Consider the following 21,652-nt stretch of genomic DNA (forward strand, 5'->3'; position numbering starts at 1 on the left):
GAAATACATAGACAAGCATACATTATGTATATATACTGATATTTAAGTTCTATGGCATTTAATACTTTATAAGAGAGTATAATAAAGAACTATTGGCAAGCTAAATCTGGAGGTGAAAAAATACCAAAGTAATTTTTCTCCTTCTCTTTAGAACTCAAGAGGATTAAAAGCTAAGCACGTATTTCCTGTTAAGGGTTGGACTAGGCAGTTTTTCTATGTCATCTCATTTAATTCTCAAAACGACCTAGCAAGGTAAGTACCACATTTTAAAGAGTGTCTCAGAAAGGCTAAATGACCTAAGAAGTGGCAAAATAAAAACACGAATTTAAATCATAGTATGAAGTTCAAAATATTGTCACTAATAAGAGATGCTTTCCAAACAGAAGTCTCCCAATTGAGTGTTCATTCCATATTTTAATAATACTAAAGGGATTCACCTTAGGATGGGTAAAATGAGGTAAGGGATATGGCAATGCTTTGTAAACTAAATACATGGTGCAGGGGATGAGACTAAGAAAAAGCCAACATAGCGTACACACAAGAACGAACCTCAGTGCTGTTCAGTTGTGAACTTGGGTAGCAATTGTCTTAACAAATGAAGAAGTCTGGCCCACCACTGCCCCCGACTACTATCAAACTGAAATCTTTTGAGTGTCAGGTGACTAAAGCTGTGCCCAATCTATCTAGTCATTCAAGTTGTAGCCATGCCAACAACTGCCAGAGTGATATGATCTGGGCTGGGCTTGGGTTCTTTTTTTTTTTTTTTGGAGACAGAGTCTCACTCTTTTTGCCCAGGCTAGAGTGCCATGGCGTCAGCCTAGCTCACAGCAACCTCAAGCTCCTGGGCTCACGTGATCCTTCTGCCTCAGCCTCCCGAGTAGCTGGGACTACAGGCATGCGCCACCATGCCCAGCTAATTTTTTCTATATATATTTTTAGCTGTCCATATAATTTCTTTCTATTTTTTAGTAGAGACGGGGTCTTGCTCAGGCTGGTCTTGAACTCCTGACCTCGAACTATCCTCTCGCCTCAGCCTCCCAGAGTGCTAGGATTACAGGTATGAGCCACCACGCCCAGCCTTGGGCTTGGGTTCTTAAGTGACAGTGAAAACTACCAAGATTAGGAATCTTTATAACATCATATATATATTAGGTGGCACTTTACAGAGCATACAGGACAGCACATTACACAAAACACTAGACTTTCAAAAGAATAAGCATTATGTGCCAGGTTCTGTGGATATAAAGATGAACCAGAGTGAGCCTTCAGTCTCATAGGAAAAACCTATCAGTGAACAGCCAGAGTGACCACAGATACTGTAAACGTGAATGTACACACACACACACACACACACACACACACACACACACACACACAGTGTGGCAGGTCAAGGGAACGAGCCATCAGCTTGGCCCTGGAGAAGAGGAACTCCAGTAGAGACATTCTGGCTCTGTTTTGGAGGGTAAGTAAGAGAGGTGAACAAGGCAGGTGATAATTCCAGTCAAAGGGAATAACACGTACAGAGGTGTGGAGTCATAAAAATGAATGGCATATTTCTGGAACAGCGAAGAGCTAAGCAAGGCAGGACAGCAGGGTGTAGGAGGATGGCATGAGATATTACGGGAGAGCAAAGTGGGGCTGGGTGGCTCTTGTGCACCATGCCTATCAGGGGACTTTGTCCTGTATATGGTGCAATGCCAGCAAGTTTTCAAAAAAGGTCTAAGTGTAAAAAGCAGCCTGGCAGTAGTGTGGCGGATGACTGTACCATAAAAGCAGGGAGCACAGGTCCCGGGCTTCCTGCTGGTTGCCATGCCCAGCAACAAAAAGCACGCACGAGGCATTCAATAAATACCGCATGGACCAAAGGATGGTCCTGGGTTAAGATGATGGCAGTGGGGACAAAGGAAAAGGAATGCATTCAAAAGGTATTCTTGAAGTAAAAAGGATGAGACGCGGGTCCTGATCAGGTGTGGAAGATGGTGCTACGGTTTAGTTAGAGACAACTGAGGGGAAAAGATTTAACATCGAGCAGCAGGAGTGTAGTGGGCTTCGTTCATTTCATGGTCAAATGTTTGACTGTGCACTGCACGTGTCAGGCACCGGGTCAGGCTGCGCATACGATGTAAGGATGAACCTGGCCCTGACTTCACAGAGCTCAGTTTGCTGGTGGGAGCAGACAAACACGTCCACAGCCCAAAGTGAGATAAGCTATTCCATGGAGACATGAGGTTGTGGTGGGGGTGGGGAAAGAGGAAATGGAATCTAAGTCGGTGTGGGGACCAAGTCTCTAAAGGAATAAATACTTTTTGAGCTGAAGACCTGAAAGACAAGGAGCAGCCTGTCAGGAAGACTCCACGGGAGTAGGGACGTCCTGAGCAGCACTGGTTAGCTGCCAAAGCCAGGAGTACGTAAACCCCGCCCAGGGAGGGAGGAGGCCGAAGGACGTGTTCTAGGCAAGTCTTACATTACCTGGCTCCCCTCCCTACCACCAAACTACCTGCTGACCTCCAAGAATCGGTCTTCCTCATTGTTGCTGTAGAGACCTGTTCCACTTCTCATTTCAAAAACTTTAAACACAGAAAAGTTGAAATAGTAGGATACTTTTGTGCCCTGCATCTAGATTAAAAAATTAACATTTTACCATTTTTTTCTCTATGTATTTGTTTTTCACAGAACCATTTGAAAATATAGACATAATGATACTTCAGCCCTAAATATTTCATCATGCATCTCCTAAGAATGAGGACAAAACCACAATGGTATTATCACATCTAAGAAAAATAGTAATTCCATAACATCTAACATCTACTCCCTATTAAAATATCCCCAAAATGTCTTTTATAGTTTTCGTGGCAGGGGAATGGGGGGATTAGGGAGGAGGGGTTAGGATCCAGTCAAGGTTCACATCATAGAGATCTTTCTAATAGGAAAATCTCTTAGACTCCTTTAGTAGTTCCCTTCACCAATGGGTTCAAGTCCACACTCTTCGTGGGAATCCAGAGTGTTGCTGAGGGTTGAGCTAGGGTCCTGGGGTTGGAGAAGACATACTACAGGCAGAACTGACAGATGTGACAACTGACTAGATGGGAGAGAGAAAGAAGCGATGGGCCTGGGGAAGATCTGGCTTCTGGCCTTGGCCACTAAAGGTAAGATGTTCCCTTACTGGGAAGAGAGAACCCAGGAGGAGCAAGCTTTGTAGGAGGAAGATGCACTAAATCCTGGGTACATGAGCATTTTCAGCACCTGTGCAACACTAGTGCAATGTCCTGTAAGCAGCTGGGAATTCTGGGCCTGGTGCTGAGCGAGATAAGTAAGCTGTCCAGCAAAGGTAGAGTCTTTGAGTCTCCCAGGAAGACTTTCTCTTTCCTTTCTGAAACTGATCTTGCAAGGTCACCCACAACACCCCTGTTGGCAAATCCAGTTTTCTTCTGTCATTTTACTTAACCTTTTGGCAGCATCTAGCACAACTAATCACTCCCTCCTTGAAATACTTCTGGCAACAGTCACGTAACAATGACCTTACCAGCTGCCCCTCCTATATCCAGCCTGTAAATGCTGGCACATCCTAGGGCTTGTTTCTCAGCCCTTTCTCTACCCACACTCTCACCTGAAGCAATCTTTTCCATTCCTACAGTTTTAAAATGTTTCAACATGAAAAATTTCATTCAAATCAAACAGTATAATGAAACCCATGTATCTACAAACACTTATCATTCCTGTATGCTGACAACTCCCAAATGTTATCTGCAGCCCAGATATGTCTTCTGAGAAATCATATAGCCAACTGCCTATTGGGCATTTCCACTTGAATAGCACATAGCCTTCTCAAACTTTACCAGGTCCTAAACTGCTCTAAATTCCTTCCCTACCCCCACTCCAGAATTACTAGGAAGCTCCTGGATGGCCTTCTGTGACTTACCCATCTGTTTTCCAACAGCCAACAATGCCTGGCACATCGTAGGCACTCATACTTATGGAACGAATACTACTCAGTTATACGGTACCAGCATGCACTCAGTTGGCCATGACCCTTGATTCTGTCTCCTCTCCAAATTCAGGTTCATCTTTTAAAAACACAGATTGGATCGGATCACACCGTTAAATGTCTTTCCATGGCTCTCAGAATAAAATCCATGTTATACCTTTAAATGTCTTCCATGGCTCTCATAAATGTCTTCCATGGCTCTCAGAATAAAATCCAAGTTCTCTAAGGTGGCCTGCAAGGCCTAGACTTGCTTGGTCCCTGTTCCTTGGTAATTCTCCTCTAGCCAGTCTTCCCTTCACTCCTGTACTCCAGCCTCCTAGACTTTTCTTGGATTTCCCCGTATACCTGACTTTTTCCCACTCAAGGCTTTCTCGGATACTTGACCCTTCAGATCTCAGCTTAATACCACCTTCTTAGAGAAATCTTCCACGGGCTCACGTGATAGTTCCCTGATTTTTCTCTCACAGCACCTACCTCAATCTGTAAGTCTATGTATTTTTACCTCTGCCATGGCTCCCTGGGGATAGTGACCATGGCTGTTATGCTCAGTTCCAAAGGACTTTAAGTACATTGGACACACTCAGTATTTTAAAGAATTAGTGAATTAACTGGGTCTAGGTTGAGTCCTAGAGAACACCTACAGTTAAGACAGACTAGAAACCAGAAAGCAGCAGTCCAAATGTGCAGGGGGACCTCAAAGAGTAATCAAAGAACCAACAGGTCAGATAGAGATAAGAACTCCAAGGTGAACAACATTTGGCTCCAGTGGGAAGTGAGGGTACTGGGGAGACTCAGGTCCAACTCTCAAGTTTACTAGCTTTATGTCCTTGGGCACGTTAGGCAAGTATGTTGAGTGAACACTTTCAGTTTCAGCTTTCTTTTAAAAAGAAGAAAATACAAATTTCACGGGCTTAAAAATAAGATACATCATAAATACAACATATACAACATAAAAGGAAGTTGAGTTGTTAATTAAGTTGGAAACAAACATCAAATTTAAATAATTTGGACATGTAAGTTGGGCATCAGTTCTGGAAGGACACGGGGCCTGAAGCCTGACAAACTTGGGTTCAAACGCTTTTTCTAGTTATGTGTGTCTCTGAGGTTCCATCTCCTCATCTCTTAAGATGCTGATGCTACCTACTTCTTAAAATTGCTACTAAGATTAAATTAAATAAACAATATTATATAAAGCTTCCCAGCCCACAGTAAGATTTCAATAAACAGGTAGTTAGTTCCTTTGCTCTTTGGGTAATTTAAATTACCCAAAGTAATGAAAATGAGAAAGCAAATCTATGGGGAAGTTAGGATGGGCTTTGGTTTCTGAATGTAGAAAATGATACATGGAAATGTCAAGGTGCGGGATTCCGACAACCAAACAGCTAATCCACTTAAGTTAGAAAAAAAAAAAGTTTAAACATGAACCCAACGCGTAAATACTCCGTGATGACAATTATAAATACTTTCTGATCCACTACCTGCTTTAAAATTCAAGCCAAAGACTCGAGTGCTCTGACCCCTCCCTACTCCTCGTCACCCTTCGCTGAGGGCTCACAGCCACTAACAGGCGAGCGGTCCTACTGCCCTTTGCAGGCGCAGACGCAGAGGCTTTGAACCGGCGCGCGGCGTCTCTGCACGGTCGGCGGGAACCCAGCAGGCCGCGTCCAGGGCCTACAGCCTCGGGTCGCGCGGGTCAAGGTCCCGCAGGCCGGGCCAGGCCGGCGCAGCAGGCGGACGTGGCCTCCGCGCCGAGCAGCGGGCGCCTGCCTCGGGGAAGGCGGGGCCGCGCCCCGGCCCATCCCCGCGGTGACCTTGAGCCCGGCGGGCCGGAAAGGGACTCCGACCCCACGGAGGCTCCGGCCCGCCCCGGCCCCGCCGCCCGCCGCCCCGGCCCGCGCCAGCCCGCAGCCCTGCGCCGTGGAAGCGCGGGCGGGCCGGGGCGGAGACGCGCGCTGGGGACCCCGCGCCCTCTGCCCCGCGGCGGCCCCTCCCCGGCCGCTCCTGCAAAGGGCGGCGCTGCTCACCGGAGCCCGGCCAGGAGGGCGCAGGGGGCGGCCCGCCGCAGGAGGCCGCCGGCCCAGGCCGCTCCGCGGGCGCGCAGCACTCGCGCCGCCATCTTGCTTCGGCGCCTCGGCTCCCACCGCCCGGGCGCCGCCGCTGACGCCGCCGCCGCGACCCCTCCCCCGGCCGGGCCCCGACAAGGCTGGGGCGGGGCGGGCGCGCGGCCGCTGCAGTGCGGGGCGCCGCCGCCAGGGGGCGCGGGGCGCGGCCGCGGGGCCTGCGGGCTGTCTCGGGCCCGGCCGCTGGGAGCAGGGAGCGCGAAGGCCGAGCGGAGTCGGTCGCGACACGATCATCTCCGGCGAAAGGAGCTCGGCGCCCGGAGCAGGGTGTGCGGAGGAGCACGGGCGTGGCTCGAATGTACGCGGAAGGCTCCACGAGACAAGAGTAGCTCTGTCCCCAGGGACACCCAGGGCCTGCCTGGGGCCGGGGCGGTAGGAGGGGGGCTTCTCCCGAATACCTTTTGAATTTTGTACCACGTGAATAGATTGTCATTTCAAAAAACTTTAACACTTCAATAAAAGCATTCTGAATGGAAACATACTCAAATTCTGTCGTGGTCTCGGGACCACATTGTTCCCGCCTTCCCCCAAGCCGTCCCAGTCTAGTGGGGACAGAATGTGAAATAATTGGATCAAGTGTGTGCAGTGTTGAAATGGAGAGGTTCACAAGACGCCCAGGCAGCGCAGGACAGCCTGCCATGGGAGTGGCTGTGAGGTGGAGGACAGACCAGGAAAAACTTCCCCAAGCAGCTGGCAGGACAGCTCAGTCCCAAGGGAAGAAGAGCTGGACCAGTGGAAGAAGGCAGGGCGTCCCCGGCAGAAGAAACAACTTAAGCAAAGGCGTGAGTCCAGGTGGCATTGCATAGGGGAAAATGTATCCTGCAGAAAGATAAAACAGCCACAGATGTAACTATGAAACCTGTAACCAAGACAAGGTGAACAGAAAGGGAACTAGACACTGAGAGGAGGGGGAGAACCGGGCGGGAGTACAGGCTCCAGCAGCCAAGGGGAGCATTTCAAGGCCAGCGGAGGGCTTGGAGCTCTCTGCTTCAGAGGAATGGGGGACGGGACTGGGTTTGCGACTGAGGACTCTTAAACTGGTAATGACGGGGCCAAAGGGTGCAGGAGTTTTCTGAGTGGGGAAGAATCCGAACATGTTAATATGGCAAGGGACCACCAGGGACGACAGAGTTGGGTCCGCTGCATGGAGGAGGGACGATACAAGGATTTGCCCCAGACTGGGGAAAGGGACCTGTCCCTTGGAGGCCAGAGGCTGTGTGGTTGAGGGAGTTCCTGACCTCAACTAGCACATGCTTAGTAAGGCATGTAGAACCAAGAGGGAAGCAGACGTGAGCTCTCTCCCGGGACATCATTGGCTGTCCTTGTCCTACAAAGCAAGAGACACGGCCTCTTCACGTGTGGATGAGCCCCCGTGACTTTCTCACATCTCTCCAATTTCTCAAATCTGTCCTGAAATGTAAACTTTGTAGCTAGACATTTCTTTGCCGACCGTACTCTTGTTATCTAGCATTAGGCCACTTATTTTGCATTGTTTTCCTCCGCTGTCATTTTGCTCTGGAGTTCCATTAACCCAGTGCTTTTTATTGGGGAAAAGGAGGCACTCTTATCTTACCGGTGTGGCTTAGGGTACTCAAAGCCATAGAATAAACACAGCAAGTCTTCCTGGAGCATCATTTACACCAAGATTTTTAGGAAAAAAACCTTCTTTAAATAAAAATGATACCATTACAGAGTATAGGAACCCTTCAAAATATCTGAGAGATGGCTTGGACTCTGGCCCAGGCATCATCATTTTCTGAGAGAACTACCTGGAGATGCCTGCATGAACCCCCCCAGGCTACCCAGAGAGCCCCACCTGCCAGAGACCTAGACACTCTAAGGCACTTTCCCTGCCATTCACCTACCCTGGCAGCAAGCTGAAAGTCCTTTGGAAGGTTATCCAGTATCTCATCTTGCCTGTGAAACTCAGTTTAGGTCTTAGGACTGGTTTTTGAATGGTAGTCTCCCAATTTTATCACCCTCTTTAAAACTTTAATCCATCGTTGCTTACAGAATAACTCCTACCTATTTCTGAGTTCCACCCTTGTTCAAAATGTCCCAGCAATTCTCACTTGCTTCCATAATCCCTAGTTACCCTTTCTTTCACCATTATACTCCCTCTGCTGTCTGGAATGCCCCTTCAACACCCCTCACCTACTGGCCTTGGAAACTCTTTAACATTCAGTTCTAGCACTGTCTCACCTCTCCTGAGAGGTTACCTAATCTTTCCAACCCACATGGTTCTGTTTGCAATGAAGGCACCCACATCAACCTCCTCCACTAGATTGTGAGCCCTGAGAAGGCGGACAATGCCTGTGATCATTGTTGAAACCCTGTGTATTAGTTGAGGTTGAAATATGCCCCAAGTCTCTTTCTAGGAGACAGAAAACCAACATATATAGCTTAATGTTTCCTCAAGTCAACATCTAAGTTATCAGTTTATTAATGAATAGCAACAAAACTTACTCTCCAACTCAAATGCACATGTGCGAGGTCCTACACCTTATTCGATGTGTTAGATTTTAGGAACTCTTTCCTATTTAATCTAGCCTAGAAGAAAACGACACAATTTAAAAATTTTTATTTTGTACGACTTAATCTGAAGAAAGTCTGGCCACAAGCATGTTGATTATTTGCTTTTGGAATTGGTGAAAGCAGACAAAATATTTAAATTTATTTTGAATATATACTATCAAAAATATTCACTTAGTGTGGCCTTATTTGTTTGTATCAAAAGGCTTTCTTCCCCCAAAATAAAGGTTCTAAGATACTTTCTTTGAATGAAAAAAAGAAAACCAATATACCTTGTAAAACAGTGAGCTTACAAAGTAATGCAGCAGACTGCTAGGCACACTTAGTGCAACGTGAAAGTATGTCCACTGAAAAGAATATTTGAAACATGGCCATAAACCTTTATGAAAAATTATAACAAGCCCTTTGCTTCATTTACTTTTAACTATATCATAAACACTATACGAGAAACTGGATAGCTTGTGATGAAACTTAGAAAAATTTCTTTTTCCATAAAGCAAATGTGTACATTTTTCCCTTTGGCTTCTTCTTCTAAACTTCCATCACTGTGATGAAGAGATATCAAGTTCTTCCAGATTTTTGGTTAGATGAGTCGCTTCCAAACTGACTGGACTCTCCAGGTAGGTAGTTCCTGCACAGGGTTTTCCTGTTACTGGATCTATGACTCTTCCAACTTTGAAAACGATCTCAGCCAGTTCATGTTTCACGTGCTTTGTTCGTGGTACAGGTAAAGCTTTGAGAAGCACAATATCCCCAACCGTGCACTGCTGAAGAGCATCATGAGCAAAGTAGGTTTTTCGCTTATTAAAATACTGTTGAGAGAAGAAGAGGAACAAATCAGTAGTTCTGATGAATAAACATAACACTCCTCTGTGATCTGGCAATGTAGTATAGAATACGAAAAAGTAATGCACAGAAAACAAGCCAGGACTTGGGAAAAGAAATTAAAATACTTAAGGAAGCTTCTAGAAAAAAAAAGTAGCTGCTTAATTTTTGGAAAACAGCAATGACTTTTCCAGAGTTGACCTTGTCTCCAAGCTCTCCATCCCATTCCCTTCAGTACCCTTGCTATCCAATACCATCTCTCCCTACACTATTTAAACTGTTCCTTCCCACTGGAGCCTTCTCTCCAGCCAACAAATATGCTACTCACACCACTGGATATGTCAGTCACTTAACCACCCCAAGTTTAGTTTTTTCCCCACCACAAAATGAGGCTCTAATACCTGTATCTCTCAAGTTATCAAGAGATTAAAACATTAAAGTACACATATACACCAAAACACTTAGCTCTGCCTGGCTCAAAGCATTGCAAATAAGCCACAAATGATAGCTAAAACCATCTGTTCTTTATAACAACTCTGCTGTGGCAAGTATTTCCATTTTACAGATGACAAAAACAGGTTCAGGGAGGTTAAGTAATGTGCACAGCTGGTAAACAACAGAGTCAGTATTCAAACGAAGGTCTCCTAAGGCCAAAGATCATGCCATCACTCTTTCTGGCTTGCTCTTGTGGTTTTGATCTTAGATAATGAACAGCATTTCTATCTACCTGTGTGCCCAACCTTGAATGCAGAAATCATCCTTGACACCTGTTCCTTCCCCCCCTGCACACTTAACAAATCAAGGACTCTGTCCCTTCTTCCTGGAATCTCTTTTCCACTCTATCTCCACTGCACCAAGTGGACCAAGCTCAGGTGCTTATCACTTCCATCCTAGACTTCTGCAATAGCCTCCTTACCCACTCCTTTACCTTCAGTCCTCATCTCTATCCCTATTTCCAACTTTGTCTTTCCTTTGCTTAGAGGATGAATCCAAAACACAGAAGTCCCTTCACAGTCCAGCTCCAGGTGCCCTTGTCATTCATTCAGCAATACTGCCTACTAAGTGCCAAGGCCTGGGCTGAACCTTGCCAAACCACTTGCTGTTCCTGTAGAATGTCATGCCCTATCACGACTAAACGAACTTCCACAAACTACTCATCATGGCTGGAATGGCTTCCCCTAACCTGGTCCTCTGGATAAAATCTTACTGGAGATTCAGCTCAAATGTCTCTTAATTGAGGATGCTCTCCTACAGTGACCTGGCAGGAAAGAATGAGGTGTCCTGTTCTCTGCTTCCAAAGCACTTTGCATATAGAATGACTACGGCAACTATCAGATGGAATTGAAATTAACTCTATTGTCTTGGAATTCACATTCCATGTATGAGCCATGTTATACCCATGGAGCAGCACAGTGTCTGGCTTAAAGCAGATGCTCAACATATCTTTATTGATAGGGAAATGTTTTTCCACGGAGGGCTCAGAACTTGTTGGTGATTTGCCAAAGCCACCCGAAAACAGGAGTGTTCCTCACCTTCAATAAATAGGGATCCAGAACAAGCCTGGTCACTCTCACTTTTGCAGTTTTTTGCATTGCTGTCCCGATCACCTTCCCCACGATCCATTTGGCATGGACGGATGAACGAGCTACGGACATTATGTGGCTTTGATCGTCTGAAAAGCAAAGTTTTCAAAGTTTAATATTCTGGTGGTTATGACTTGCCAAATGAATTTTGTCACAAGAACATACCAAATTCAGAAACAGCTTTTGTTAGCTTTCTGGAATCACCATTTTAGAGATGCTTACACGTTTCCCAATACTCAACCTCTCATCTTTAAAGCGTTTACAAAGCAGTTAACTTTAACCTCTCCAAGCCTCAGTTTTCCCCTCTGCAAAATGGGAATAACAACAGGATCTATTCACATAGGAGTGCTTTGAAGATTTCATCCACAAAGCGCTCAGTATCGCGAATAAATGCTGGTCATCCCTGGTGTCTCTCATCTTTCTCCACCCCAGTGGGCAGCCTCTCCCCAAAGGCTCACTGCCCGTCTACTCATGCGTGGCACGCAAGCCCTTGGCGGAGCTGCGGGGGTGCCCTCCCCAGAGCCGGAGACCTTGCCGTGGGGTTGCTCTGGGGATCAGTTAGTACTGAGTCTGTCCCGCCGGGCCTGGGGAAGGTCGGGGCGAATCGCCTTCCGCCCAGGCCAACCCCAAGGCCAGGGGACTAGCCTGGCTCCCACGGCTCCCACGCTAAGGCACCTGGAGCACCCCAAATCCACCTGGGCAGCAGCGGCCCGCACCCCAAACTCACCTGCGCCTCCGCTGCGCTGCCACGTGACCCGCAGAGCGCCGGTCGCAGCGGGATGGCGTCACGGCGCACGCAAGCGGCTCCGCCCCAGACCTCCCCGCTCCTGGGCCGCAGGGCCCACAGCCGTGGGCGGAGCTAAAGGCAGGACCCCGCCCACTCCCCCTTAAAGGGGACCGCGGCGGTGGGGAGTCCGTGGGCGTTCCCGGCCTTTGCTTTGCCGGCGTGTCCACCGTAGCGCAGGACGTTCCGGCCTTTATTTTGGCTTCCTTTTCTATCCGCGATCTCTCAGGCAATGGACAGGCCCTTCCAAATCGAAGGAACTTTTATTCATCAAACATTGAAACATCAGAAGGTTCTAAATGTTGAGATTGAAATACTTATTTCTACCCCCAAAGCAGCTTTTAAGATAAACTTTTGTAGGTTATGTTCAGTATGATTTTAGTTGTTATCTCTCAGTATCTGTGAGATGAAGGGAAGTCTACTGTGTGTACCTATAAATGTGTGCCAATTGTGGGCCAAGCAGGTTGCCCGATGATGCCTTCTCAGATAGAGGGAAGGCTGGGAATATATTAGGCTTTTGTTTGGAAAATGCTAAGAGGGACAGCATGCAGTAGGCTGCTGGAACAGACAACATGGGGGCCAAAATATAGGCATGGTGAATCTTTGGTCACTGAAACATCTTAGCAACTGGTGAGAGAAGGCTGGGAAAATAAGAATTCATCCAGGCATTAGTTGCTCCAACACTAATTTGTTTCTTCACAAACATTTATGGAACACTTATTGTCAGAATATATTCTATGCACTGGAGGCAAAAAGACGAATAAAAGTGCACTGCATGGGGGAAGGGCACGCCTTTAGCCCCGGCTTGGGCGAGGCAAAGGCATTACTTGTAACCAAAATGGAACCCTCGCCCTCAAAGAACTATAGTCTAACAGGGACAGATGAGAAAGAAACAGTATAAAACAGGCACAGGTAATGGAAACCTTGAGAAAGGAATGCCTAACTTTGGGGAGAGAGGAGGTTTGATCAATCAATGCCAATCAACCCCGCCCCCCCCCCCCCCGCCATGGCTCAGAAACACTGGTTGAATAAGGTGGTAATTATAGCAATCAAAATGTGGATGAGAATCTGGTCTTAGACCAAAGATAGCTAAACTATCATACTGGCATGTGGTTGGCTACTTCTTGCAGCTTTTTAGTGAGGTCTTGCAAAAAACAGACAAGCTTTGGTCACAGGTGGCCCATCTGAAAAAGCAGAGAGGGAAGAACATTCAGGTTGGCCAAGAGAGGCCCTTGTCACCTGGGGCCAGCAATCCAAGACTGTTAAATCAGATGATCCTGTGTCTTAAATTTTAAAAAGACTAATTCTTTGCCCAAGCAAATTTTGGGGAGTAAAGGGACAAAGGCTGGAAGCAAAGTAGGAGAGAGAAGACATTGGGACCTAGGAGAAAAGCCTTATTACTGTTCCCTCTTATGCACTTAAATTTATATGCTCCTGACCAGACAAAGGTCATAGTTAATTCCTTGAGACTTCGTGGGGAAGGGAGAGATTGGCAATGTGTCCTCTTTCTGTGATTGTGCTTTATGTTTCCCAGAGACAAAGGCCAAGATGTAGGCTGAGATAGAAAGTGGAGCACAGCCCTGAGGCCTATAGCTACAAGTCATTAACACCCAGTCTGAATTCCAGATTCAAGGGCATGAACAATAACCTCCTGGCCTTTGCTTACTAGCTCATGCAATTGGTTGAATACAAATAGTGGAAAGACTATCATGATATGTCAACCTGACATAATCAAAAAGGTCAGAATCCAGTTTTAAACAGTTTACTCAAGCAAAAAACTGAGAACGGCCATTCAGGGACACACAAATTCCAGAGAAATGGGATCAGTGCTCCAAAGTTTAAACGTTAAGTTCTTGCTTATAGGAATCTGAAGACAGAGAAATTTAATAGGGTTACAACATTTTCTATACAAGGCTGATTTAAGAGTTACAACAAATTAGTGACAGTTTGTTTTCTTTTCTTTATGGTTGGTTTTCATTTCCTTTCCGAGAGTATATTTAATATTCCATCTTAAGCCAAGAAGTCTTTGTGTGACAAAGGTAAGAGAGAGATTACTCTATAATGAAGATCAACAACGGAGAGGGAAGGGGTCTTCCCTGGCACCCTTCAGGCATTTACAATATTTTACAAAACAATGCAGGTAAGGAGGAAGGCCAGTCTATAATCAGAGGAACAAAGGTTACAGCTGCCTGTCATTTGACTCAGGCCTCATAGTCATATTCCTTTAAGGTTCAAAATACTTTAGAGTTCCAACAGCTGAGATTTTGAATTACTTATTTTCACAGTTTCTAATGGAGTTGTATAGTCAGGAAACTGCAATTCCTCCACAGTAGGAAGTGGACTGGTTAAGAGGCATAGGTCCAGTCTTGCTCACTACGATTTTTAGATGTGACCACAGAGGGTAGTAGATGAGAAAGATTCTGAAGGTTCTGCAGGCTGTATAAGAAGCATGGTGCTAGCATCTACTTCTGGTGAGGGCTTTGGGGAGCTTCCACTCATGATGGACAGTGAAAGGGAGCAAGAATCACATGGTGAGAGGAAAGAGGAGAGAGAGAGAGAGAGAGAGAGAGAGAGAGAGAAGGGGTGTCAAGCTCTTTTAATCAACCAGTTCTGGCATGAACTAATAGAGTGAGAAATCACTCATTACCATGGGGACAGCACCAAGCCATTCATGAGAGATCTGCCCCCATGACCTAAACACCTCCCAGGAGGCCCCTCCTCTAACACTGGGGATAGAATTTTAACATGAGATTTGGAGGGCACAAATACCCTAACTATATCAATAAGTAAATGAGAAGATGTGGAGAGGGCCTCCTTGGGCATAGAAAGCCAAGGTGAAGGGAAAAAACAATATTTCAATCATTTGATGGCATTTCAGAAGGACAAAGAAAACTGCTCTTTATGGGGGACCTGGTCATTTCTGAATGTATCTGAGAAGAACAGTCACAAGAGGCCCAGCTGGGGAAGAAGAAAAGCACCCTGAAGAATGAAAGATCTTGCCTTAGAGCTCGCATATTGGCAGGCAGAGAAGTTGCAGAGAAGTTTCACAATAAACAGTTAGCACATTACATACAATTACAAAGGCATACAACTCCTATGGATTTGTGAATCCTTTAACAGAAAAGGCTCCCTGGATCCTTCAGAAGAAACAGGAAATGCCATTAAGTGGTGGGGCCAGCATGACACTTTGTGACTTTGATAGGACAATGCAGAATTACTGGTGTATGCATGTGTTCCACCAGCAGTCCACTCTCTTAATGACTTCTAAAGCCCTTAATCCAGGTCACTGTCCGGAGGAGAGGGAAGCCACCCCTCCTGAATAACACCCCTGACTGAATAACACACTAGAAATAAAAATATCTTGTTCTTATTATTTCTTTGGAAACTAAAAAGGTATTTGTAAGAGACTGTTCAGCTGGTTGAAAAACATACAGGAAATACAAGTGGGTTTTTTAAATTTCATTTTTACCTAGTGTATGTAAGAGACTCCAATTCGCTTTCTGAATAATATATCAGAAAAAAAAAATCTCCAGTTCTTACAATTATTCCTAAAATTTAGCTTATTCATGTAAAAGACACCACATACTTTACAGTATAACATACTGGAAAAAGAGACTTCTAGTTATTGTAGTTTCTTATGGAACTGCTTGTAAGGGAATCCGGTTAGACTGCAGAGAAAATGACAAGAGCTAGAGACTTTCAACTTCCATAAAAAATGAAAGTTGATTTTTCATAAAAATATGTAATTCATCAAATTCAATAGTCTTATCAATGCACAAGTGATTCTCCACAAGAAAACTACAAGTTTTTGCAAGAAACTACAGGCACTGCAGGCTAGTGGACCCTGGACAAATCAGTTATAAAGTGCCTTTTATTAATTGATATAATAATTCTTGAGGAGGCCTTTATCCTTGGTGGGGGGTGGGCTGAGACTTTTTCTAAGTAATGAAAAACTATTACTCTTTCTATATTTATAACACTTCTGGCACCAAATGTGTGAGATTTCCACACATCACAATTCTCTAGTTCTCTATAGACACCAACTGGGTGTCCTACAATTTAATTCAATTCTGGCACTAACTACCCAGAGTTATTGCAAACCTCACAGGTTAAGGACTTGATTTCACAAGACTGCCCTTTATTTCAAATCCCAATCACAAGTATTGGGTCCCCAGGTTACCTACACTTCTGTCCAACCTGGCTACAAATTGGGGGTTCCTATAATCCTCTCCTCGGATTTGATAATTCACTATAGTAACTCACAGAACTCAAGAAAACACTTTACTTACTATTACCAGTTTATTATAAACAATATTACAAAGGATACAGACGAACAGCCAGATGAAGACTACATAGGGTGAGGTCAAGAAGGGTCCCAAGTACAGGAGCTTCTGTCCCCAGAGTGTTTGGGTTGTGCCATCTTCTCAGCAGGTGGATGTGTTCACCAACCCGGAGGCTGTCTGAGCTCTGGTGTTTAGGGTTTTGGTGGGGACCCTGTTGCATAGGCATGGTTGATTGAATCATTGACCATTGGTTATTAAATCACTCTCTAGCCCCTCTTCCTCCCCAGAGGTGGGGAGTGGGGCTGCAAGTTCCAACCTTCTAATCACAGGGTTGGTTCCTCTGGCAGCCAACTCCCGTCTTTCAAGAGTCACCTCATTAGCATAAACTCAGGTATGGTAGAAAGATGTTTATTATGAATAACACAATATGGTCTTCTCTCCCTATCACTCAGGAAATTCCAAGTGTTTTAGGAACTCTGTGCCAGGAGCCAGGATCACGACCAAATATATATTTCACATCATATTATAACATCACATCAGGTATTTCCCTCCAATGACGGGTCCCAGAGGATCTCACTATTTGCCTCTTGTGCAGCTGCACACCATGTTTTCCACCTCCCTTAATCTACTCACTATTCTCCAAACAAATCCTACACTCTAGACAGAATAATGGGCCTCCAAAGGTGTCTGCGTTGGAAACTGTGAATATGTTACCTTATATGGCAAAAGAGACTCTGCAGATGTTTTAAAGTTAAGGATCTTAGGCCGAGCGCGGTGGCTCACGCCTGTAATCCTAGTACTCTGGGAGTCAGAGGCGGGTGGATTGCTCAAGATCAGGAGTTCAAGACCAGCCTGAGCAAGAGCGAGACCCCATCTCTACTAAAAATAGAAAGAAATTATCTGGCCAACTAAAAAATATATATAGAAAAAAAAATTAGCTGGGCATGGTGGCTCATGCCTGTAGTCCCAGCTACTCCGGAGGCTGAGGCAGAAGGATTGCTTAAGCCCAGGAGTTTGAGGTTGCTGTGAGCTAGGCTGACGCCATGACACTCACTCTAGCCTGGGCAACAAAGCGAGACTCTGTCTCAAAAATAAATAAATAAATAAATAAATAAAAACAAATTAAAAAAAAAATAAAGTTAAGGATCTTGAGATGGGGACATCAATTCTTATCCTGGATTTTCCAGATGGGGCCAATGTAATCTCAAGATTCTTATAGGAGGAAGGCAAGAGGATTAAAGTCAGGAAAAGGAGATGTGATGATTGAAGCAGATGTTGGAGGGATGCCATTTGAAGATGGAGGAAGGGGCCAGGAGGAAGGAATGAAGGCAGCCTCTACAAGCTGCAAAAGGCCAGGAAATAGATTCTCCCCTGGAGCCTTCTGACCTCTAGAAGTGTAAGATACTAAATTTGTATTGTTTAAATCCACTAAGTTTGTGGTGATTTGGTACAGCAGCAATAGTAAACTAATACACCCTCTTTGTTCACTATTCCTTGAACTGCTTTTTTTCCATTGCATGCCAAAATACTACCCACTCATCCTTAAGCATCTGGTTCAGATAACACTTCTTTCAGAAAACCCTTTCTAAAGCTTCTAGTCAGAAGTAACAGTTCACTTGTGCTCCAAGAATACTTTGCTTGCAGTTGTTACGGCTTACTTCCTGTACTGCCTGTTTTTCTCTGTAGTTTAAGCGCACATCTGCTTCCCCAGCCATACTGTATGTTCTCGGAAGGGAGAAGGACCTAAAGCCCATTCATTTTGAGTTCCCGCAGCATCTATCCTAGTGCTTTGCACAGACTAGATACACAAAAAATATTAGTGTATAAGTGATTGGTTACATACTAGAAGCTTTTCTATAAACAGTGAACTCTCCCCATGGTGTGTGTATTCTTGCACTGCAGTGCTGAGTGGAGTTGAAGCAGTCTAGAACAGTGCAAGACACTGAAGTCTCACAGCTTTGGGTTCACATCATTACTGGCTGCACCCTGAATCCCTCAGTTCTTGCCTGCCACAAAGAATGAGAACAGGTGACAAAGCAAGGACAGAAAAGGACTTGGCTGAAAAGAAGCAAAAGTATTCGCCACAGGGTGGGAGGGGGTCTTGTCCGCCTAGGCTCTGGCCCGGTGCTATCTGGGTCTCTGGGCTTTCGCCTTCCACCAAGTGAGGAAGGGCCATATTATTTGAATTGTCAAATGGAGTAAATGGGAAGGCGAGATTTTATCCTTTTATGGCCTTGTTCAGAAATGTCATGCTGTCCATCCCCTGCTGGGGGTGGGGAATCACAATGCTAATGACATGGTAATTCCCCCAAGGTCACCTTGAGGGGGCTGGGGGTGGGTAGGCTGTACTGCGCAGGCGCATCAAGAGAGTTGGGGAAAGTCCCCTTATCTTTCTTAGGCACTCGGCTCGCTTGTGTCTCCTCTTCCTCTCATATCTGACTAACCTGCCTACTCTGACAATATTAGCAGCATGTTAATTATTTAATAACCTAAGTATCCAACTTCAGACATCCATAAACAAAAAGCTATCTTAAGAAAAAACAGCCAGCTGGACACAGTAAGCCCAGCTAATTTGGAGTCTGGCAGGAGGATTGCTTGAGCGGAGGGATTTGAGACCATGCTGGGAAACAGCCCAACCCCATCTCAAAACAAAACAAAACAGAACAACAGAAGACAAGAATTCAAGTTGAAAACAGAAATCAATGAATAAGAAAACAAGAGAATAGCAGAATAAATCCCCAATCATTTTGTTTTTGGAGAAAAATGACTTTTGGACAGATATAATCCAATGTGGGGGAAAAGATCAGTATTTGTAATCCAACCAAATGAATTAGCAAGTATGCACTAGAGTAGGGTATGGATGTTTATGAACTGACAGTGATTTTGAGATGTGGGATATCTATATTCATACTGAGATTTCAGAATTTAAAAAGGAAGTGTGAGCTACATTTAGACTCATTCCTACTCCGGAAGAGACAAATAGGTAAGGGGTAAAGAAGCACATAGCACAGGTTTACTGAAGTGGAGAAGCATAACAGGAAGAAAGAAAAACTAGCTGTGTACTAAGAGCTCAGGCATTACTAGTTTGGTGGTTTGGAAGACTGCATTTTTCACATCTCCATCCCACATGCTCTTCTTAGAATATGATCTTGACAATCCTCCCATCAAGTGGTGGGGCTTATTCTCTCTTCTCCACCCCCAAAACCTGGGCTGGCCTCTATGACTGCCGAGACTAATAAAATATGATGGAACGGATGCTCTGTGACTTTTGAGACTGTGTCATAAAATACCATGCAGTTCCACTTTGTTCTTTTGGAATGCTTACTCTTGGAATCCAGCCACCATGCTGTGAGAAGGCCCAGGCAGCCTGTGGAGAGGCCCACATGGAAGGGAAACCAGGACTGTGGCCCAAAGCCCTGGATGAGCTCCCAGCCAAGAGCCAGCACCAAGTTGCCAGCTCTGAGAGTGAGTTATCCAGCCTCTAGTCAAGCTCCTCCTGCCGAAGCTGTGTGGAGCAGGAGTGAGCTGCTCCCCCTGAGTCCTGCCCAGGTTGTGGATCGATGAGCAACATAATATTGTCTTAACCCACTAAATCTGGGGGTGGTTTGTTATGAAGCAGTTCAGCAGAACAGATGGGAACATCAAAGTCCCTTACGGGTAGACTTTCCTAGGATGTTCTAGAAGGAAGTGTGGTTGCTGACACCAAGACCTAAGAAGGCTAACCTGTGCTGTAGACAGATGTGTTGCCTAGCTAGAAGGATTTCCCTGCAATCAGCACCCTGTAAGCTACCTGATCCCACTTACAAAATCTCTTACTCTGGGAGTGGGAAGAAGAGTTTGGGTTATATGTCTTATTCCCAGAGGCAAGGATTTCAATCAGTTGAGGTTTATTAAGCCAGCTTTCAGGCACATCCAGGAAAAACATGAGCCACACATGCATCTGGGTTGTTTTTCCGAAGAGGTTTTTAGGGGGTTTAGTATTTATTCATTTTCTTTCTTTCTTTCTTTTTTTTTTTGAGACAGAGTCTCGCTTTGTTGTCCAGGCTAGAGTGAGTGCCGTGGCGTCAGCCTAGCTCACCGCAACCTCAAACTCCTGGGCTTAAGCGATCCTACTGCCTCAGCCTCCCAGGTAGCTGGGACTACAGGCATGCATGCCCGGCTAATTTTTTTCTATATATATTTTAGTTGGCCAGATAATTTCTTTCTATTATTAGTAGAGATGGGGTCTCGCTCTTGCTCAGGCTGGTCTCAAACTCCTGACCTTGAGCGATCCACCCGCCTCTGCCTCCCAGAGTGCTAGGATTACAGGCGTGAGCCACTGCGCCCGGCCTGGTATTTATTCATTTTCTTAAATGGGGGAAGGCACATAGGAAGAGGGGCAGGTAGGCAGTAAGGCAAATGGTTACATTCTTGTGAGTGAGTTAGTGTCCAGGCAATCTACATTTTACATAAGATAAGGTGAATGTTTGAAGAGAAAAAAGGAGTAAAGGAAGAATCAATTATGCAAACGTCTCTGGGTAGATGGAGGAATGATTGATCTCTTGTCCCTGTTCTGCACCTGTGGGGATATAAGCTTGTAATCAACATTATCAGTGTGGAATCAGACAGACTTTAGTTTTAGGAGCTAGCAGACCTAAAGTTATAATTGGCATGTCCTTGTTTATAGGAGGCCAGCAACAATTTACTTATAAATTGTTAATAGGAAAAAACCCAAACTGTGTGAGATAATTTAAAGAGTTTTGTTTTGAGCTGAACATGAGCGATCTATGGCCTAGGGAGCCATACCCAAGAAACCTTGAATAAGTGGTCCTGAAGTGGCTGGGTTACAGTTTGGTTTTATACATTTTAGGGAGACAGGAATTGCAGGTAAAACCATAAATCAATACACGGAAAGTATACATTGGTTTGGCCTGTAAAGGAGGGACATCCTGAAGCAGGGGATGCTATCGGTAGGTTCAGAGATTCTTGGATTTGTAATTGGTTAAAGAATTAACGCTTTGTCTAACATCTTGGAATGATTTAAGTTAAGATAAGGAAGTCTTAGGCCCCACAGTCATGGGGCAGGGGCTTGCCTCACAGCTGGTGCCAGAGAATGGCAGCAGGGACTTCTGGCTGCCAGGCAGTGGTTTTGTCACCAAGTCCAAACTTGTTCCACCACTGCAGGACAGCCAATAACTTGAGAGACAGGTGTTGGGGCAAGGAAAGTGACTTTTACTTGGAGAGACAGTAAGCTGAGAAGATGGTGAACTAGTGTCCTAAAGAACCATCTTAACGCTGGATGTGGTGGCTCATGCCTCATCAATATGGTGTTGGCTGTAGGTTTGTCAAATATGGCTTTTACAATTTTGAGATATATTCCTTTTAGGTCTAGTTTATTGAGGGGTTTTATCATGAAAGGGTGCTGGATTTGGCCAATTGCTCTTTCTGGATCTATTGAGATGATGACATGGCCTTTGTTTTTGCTTCTGTTTATATGGTGAATCATATTTATTGATTTACATATGTTGAACCATCCTTGCATCTCTGGGAGGAAGCCCACT

At 45.2% G+C, this 21,652-nt stretch overlaps 2 protein-coding genes across 3 annotated transcripts in view; both read right to left on the bottom strand.

The window, feature by feature from the left end:
* NIPSNAP2 (nipsnap homolog 2) overlaps nucleotides 1-6,127 on the bottom strand; it is a 28,649-nt gene extending 22,522 nt beyond the window's left edge. The window contains exon 1 of one of the 2 annotated variants that reach the window (XR_006733422.1): nucleotides 6,010-6,123. Coding sequence is in view for 1 of the 2 variants with exons in the window: in XM_045543217.1 (XP_045399173.1) it covers nucleotides 6,010-6,101 (92 nt within the window). In the remaining variant the exon portion in view is untranslated. Of the gene's footprint in view, nucleotides 1-6,009 lie in introns of both variants that reach the window. The other variant, XM_045543217.1, reaches the window with a different exon arrangement.
* A 2,397-nt stretch (nucleotides 6,128-8,524) lies between these two features.
* On the bottom strand, nucleotides 8,525-11,848 carry MRPS17 (mitochondrial ribosomal protein S17). The gene is made up of 3 exons (XM_045543218.1): nucleotides 11,773-11,848; nucleotides 10,995-11,134; nucleotides 8,525-9,449 (listed from the first exon to the last, which is right to left on the bottom strand). Exons 2-3 carry the CDS (start codon nucleotides 11,115-11,117, stop codon nucleotides 9,180-9,182), a joined length of 393 nt encoding a protein of 130 aa, XP_045399174.1. The 5' UTR covers nucleotides 11,118-11,134; nucleotides 11,773-11,848; the 3' UTR covers nucleotides 8,525-9,179.
* Between the last annotated feature and the right edge of the window lie 9,804 nt (nucleotides 11,849-21,652).

Source organism: Lemur catta, chromosome 2 (genome assembly GCF_020740605.2).
Source record: "Lemur catta isolate mLemCat1 chromosome 2, mLemCat1.pri, whole genome shotgun sequence".
NCBI classification, from domain to species: domain Eukaryota; kingdom Metazoa; phylum Chordata; class Mammalia; order Primates; family Lemuridae; genus Lemur; species Lemur catta.